At 58.1% G+C, this 2,950-nt stretch overlaps 1 protein-coding gene across 5 annotated transcripts in view; it reads left to right on the top strand.

Annotated features, from left to right (window-relative positions):
- Positions 1-2,499: 2,499 nt before the first annotated feature.
- CACNB4 (calcium voltage-gated channel auxiliary subunit beta 4) overlaps positions 2,500-2,950 on the top strand; it is a 132,188-nt gene continuing 131,737 nt past the window's right edge. For 3 of the 5 annotated variants that reach the window (XR_011142015.1, XR_011142014.1, XM_068949387.1), the window contains exons 1-2: positions 2,500-2,599; positions 2,743-2,826. Coding sequence is in view for 3 of the 5 variants with exons in the window: in XM_068949387.1 (XP_068805488.1) it covers positions 2,591-2,599; positions 2,743-2,826 (93 nt within the window). In the remaining 2 variants the exon portion in view is untranslated. The remainder of the gene's footprint in view (positions 2,600-2,742; positions 2,827-2,950) is intronic. The other 2 variants (XM_068949384.1, XM_068949388.1) reach the window with 1 other exon arrangement.

The raw sequence follows: 2,950 nt of genomic DNA, 5'->3' as shown, positions 1-2,950 counted from the left end.
CACAGGTGAGGAGTTTTCTGTTCATGGCATGGTGAAATCCTTGCCAGAGAGAAGAGGCAGAGGCGACACGAGACGCTGCTGGCAGCGGATGGTTGCGTGAATGTCGCGGCTCCGGCCCTGGCGGACCCTGCTGTGCCCTCCGCTGGCTCTGCCCTCCCCATATTGGCGGTGGCACGTCGGCCACCAGCTCCAGCTCATCCTCTTCCAACCCGGTATCAGCAAAGCTAGTGCTCTGGAAGAGACTCCTTATTTCGGAGCTGTGCTACGTTCCCCTCTGTTGATGAGCTTTTCTAATTGGGAACCAGTGCTCTGTTACCTTTAATTGCCTATAAGCTAGGCTTAGTGTGCGAGAGTGACAATACTGCTACATGTTGGGTGTTAATTGTGGAATCAAAGAGGAACAACTGATAAATACCAGTGCTACTACACTTCACCACAAATGACGTGTTCATATAAACAAATACACTGCTCTTAGGATGTGCAATACAATCAAATTTTAAGAGCCACGATTCATTACGGCTTACAGTGGGTTTTCAAGGAGACGCTAAACAGTCTATCCAAAAATATTTCTAGCACGCACAAAATAACTCCTTATGCTTTGAAGATATCCTCTACTAATGCTGTGAATGGACTCCAACACAATGCATGCACTTGGTAACAACTTATATTAATTATTATTCAGATATTTAAACCATTGTATTCCACCATTCATTTACAACATCCTTTTGAGTTACTAACCCCCATGGCTTCATTTCAGGTCACGTTACACAGTAAATCTACATCTTACCAAAGCAAAGCACTTACTAAATTATTGGCAAAAGCAATACTTAAGCCTTGTTTTTCCTTTCAAATCTCAGCCTAGACATTGCTATGTCTTGCTAAAATGAGAAGGTGACGTGCTTAATTTTCTGGACAGTATCTTAATTTGGGAAGCCAGCCATGTACTCAGGCATGCTAATGTTTAAAGAAAAGTATCCTTCCTAGTGCTGGTTTAATGATTAAACAATTTAAAAAAATCTAATTTAGACTAGAGCGTTCATGACCCACATTCGTCTTGGATAAAGAAACCAGGCTGCCTAATTTCACCCAAGGCATTTGCAAAAATCTACAGTTTGTGTCTACAGCGGGAGAGAAAGACGTGTTTGCTGTGTGCTGCAGGCGTTCCCCAGAGGGGCGCGTGCGCTGCAGGTAGCCGGTGGAGATCACTTTTCAGAGCCTGATTTGGGCCCGTCGCTCAGACGTTTGCCTTGACGCTGCTTTGGTTTCACGCGCCGGTTTCCTTAGCTGCACGAATCCTTGCTGAAAACTGAAGGCTGCAGCGAATGCCTGGGAAGGGATGGCCTACAAACGTAGATAAAGTCGTCACCCCGTGCATTAGAGGAAATGGTAGCGCTTTGATACGTCTGTACGCTTTCCTTCTCTATCCGTTTCCTGGTTAGTTGAAAAAAAATTTTTTTTTGGAGAGGGGGCTGCTCAACGCTGCTTGGTTTAACAGTGAGATCAGCTCATTTCAGTGGGAGGTGCAAGCTACTTGTAGTTAAAGCACAGGAGTGGGAAGCAGGAAAGCCAGGTCCTGTTTCCAATTCTTCCCCAGATTTCCTGCTAAACTTCACGTTAATCACTTAATCTCTGGTTTTATTTTTATTCCTCTGCAAATTGCAGCGCTCTTGATGCATGGCAGTCGGTGCAAATTAGCGCTGTGACGGGTGCTCGGGAAGTGCTAGGTGGCACCGCACGGGAGGCCCAAGGGTGCCCTTTTAAACGGCTGGAATGGTTTCAGCGCCGTTTCAGGTTAAAGAGGTCAAACTGGGTTCACAGTCCAGTACCGGTCCGTAGCATCTGCAGCCTGAGTCTGCCAAGGTGCCGTGCGTGGGACGTGGCGCAACGCAGCTCTCCGGGACGGATGGGGACGATCACCGGTTTGCGCGGCAAAATGAACACCGTCACGTTAGCTACGGCGATGGCCGTTAGTTTACGAGCCCGAATAAATTGCACGGCTTCGCCTAAGCAGACGACGCGGGGGGCTCCCGCCCTGCGCCGAGCTCCGCCAACCTCACCCCGGCTCAGGGCTCAACCGCAGCCCCGGCGTCGACGCTCAGCCGCTATCGCCTCGGCCGGCCCGGCCGCTCCCCCGTGCCTCGGGGACCCCCGGTTTCGGCTGCCCCCCTTCCACCCAGCCAGGGGAAACGGCTTCTCCGCGTGGAGGGGTGCGGGGGTGTCGCCTTGGCGGGGGCCGCTGCCGCCGCTGCCTCAGGGGCCGCGGTTCCCGCCTCGGGCGGCGCCGCCTCAGGGCCCGCGGTTCCCGCCTCAGGGGCCGCCGCCGCCGCCGCCTCAGGGGCCGCGGTTCCCGCCTCAGGGGGCGCCGCCGCCTCAGGGGCCGCGGTTCCCGCCTCGGGCGGCGCCATCTCGCGAGCCGCCCCCCGAGGGGCCGCGCCGCCGCCGCCGCCGCCGGAGGAGCCGCCCGCCGCTCCCGCCCCTCAGGTAGCTCTGCTCCCGCCCTGCCTCCTCCCTCCTCCTCCTCGCCCTGCCCCTCGGCGCGCTCGCTCGCCGGCAGGCAGCAGGCAGCCCCGCCGTGCCGATCCTCGCTGTCATGGCTGCGGTGGGTGCCGCTGCGTGGGGGCGGCCGGGCCGGGTCGGGTCGGGTCGGGGATGGCAGTGCGGGGTGGGGTGGGGTGGGGTGGGGTGGGGTGGGGGGGTCAGGCCGGCGGCGCGACCCTCATGTCTTCGCCTTCCCCGGCGCAGGTGACGAGGGGCACGGCGACGCGCCGCAGCCGCCTGAAGCGCTCCGACGGCAGCACCACCTCCACCAGCTTCATCCTGCGGCAGGTGAGGCCGGGCGCGGCCGCGGGCCGGGCGGGCGCTGCCGGCGGAGCGGCGCGGAGCGGGGCGGGAGCTGCTCGGGGCGCCGCCGCCCCGGCCCCGGCCCGCGCCCTCGGGGCCGCCCCGCGCT

This window comes from Struthio camelus, chromosome 6 (assembly GCF_040807025.1).
Source record: "Struthio camelus isolate bStrCam1 chromosome 6, bStrCam1.hap1, whole genome shotgun sequence".
Lineage (NCBI taxonomy): Eukaryota > Metazoa > Chordata > Aves > Struthioniformes > Struthionidae > Struthio > Struthio camelus.
This window is presented reverse-complemented; position numbering and strand designations above follow the sequence as displayed.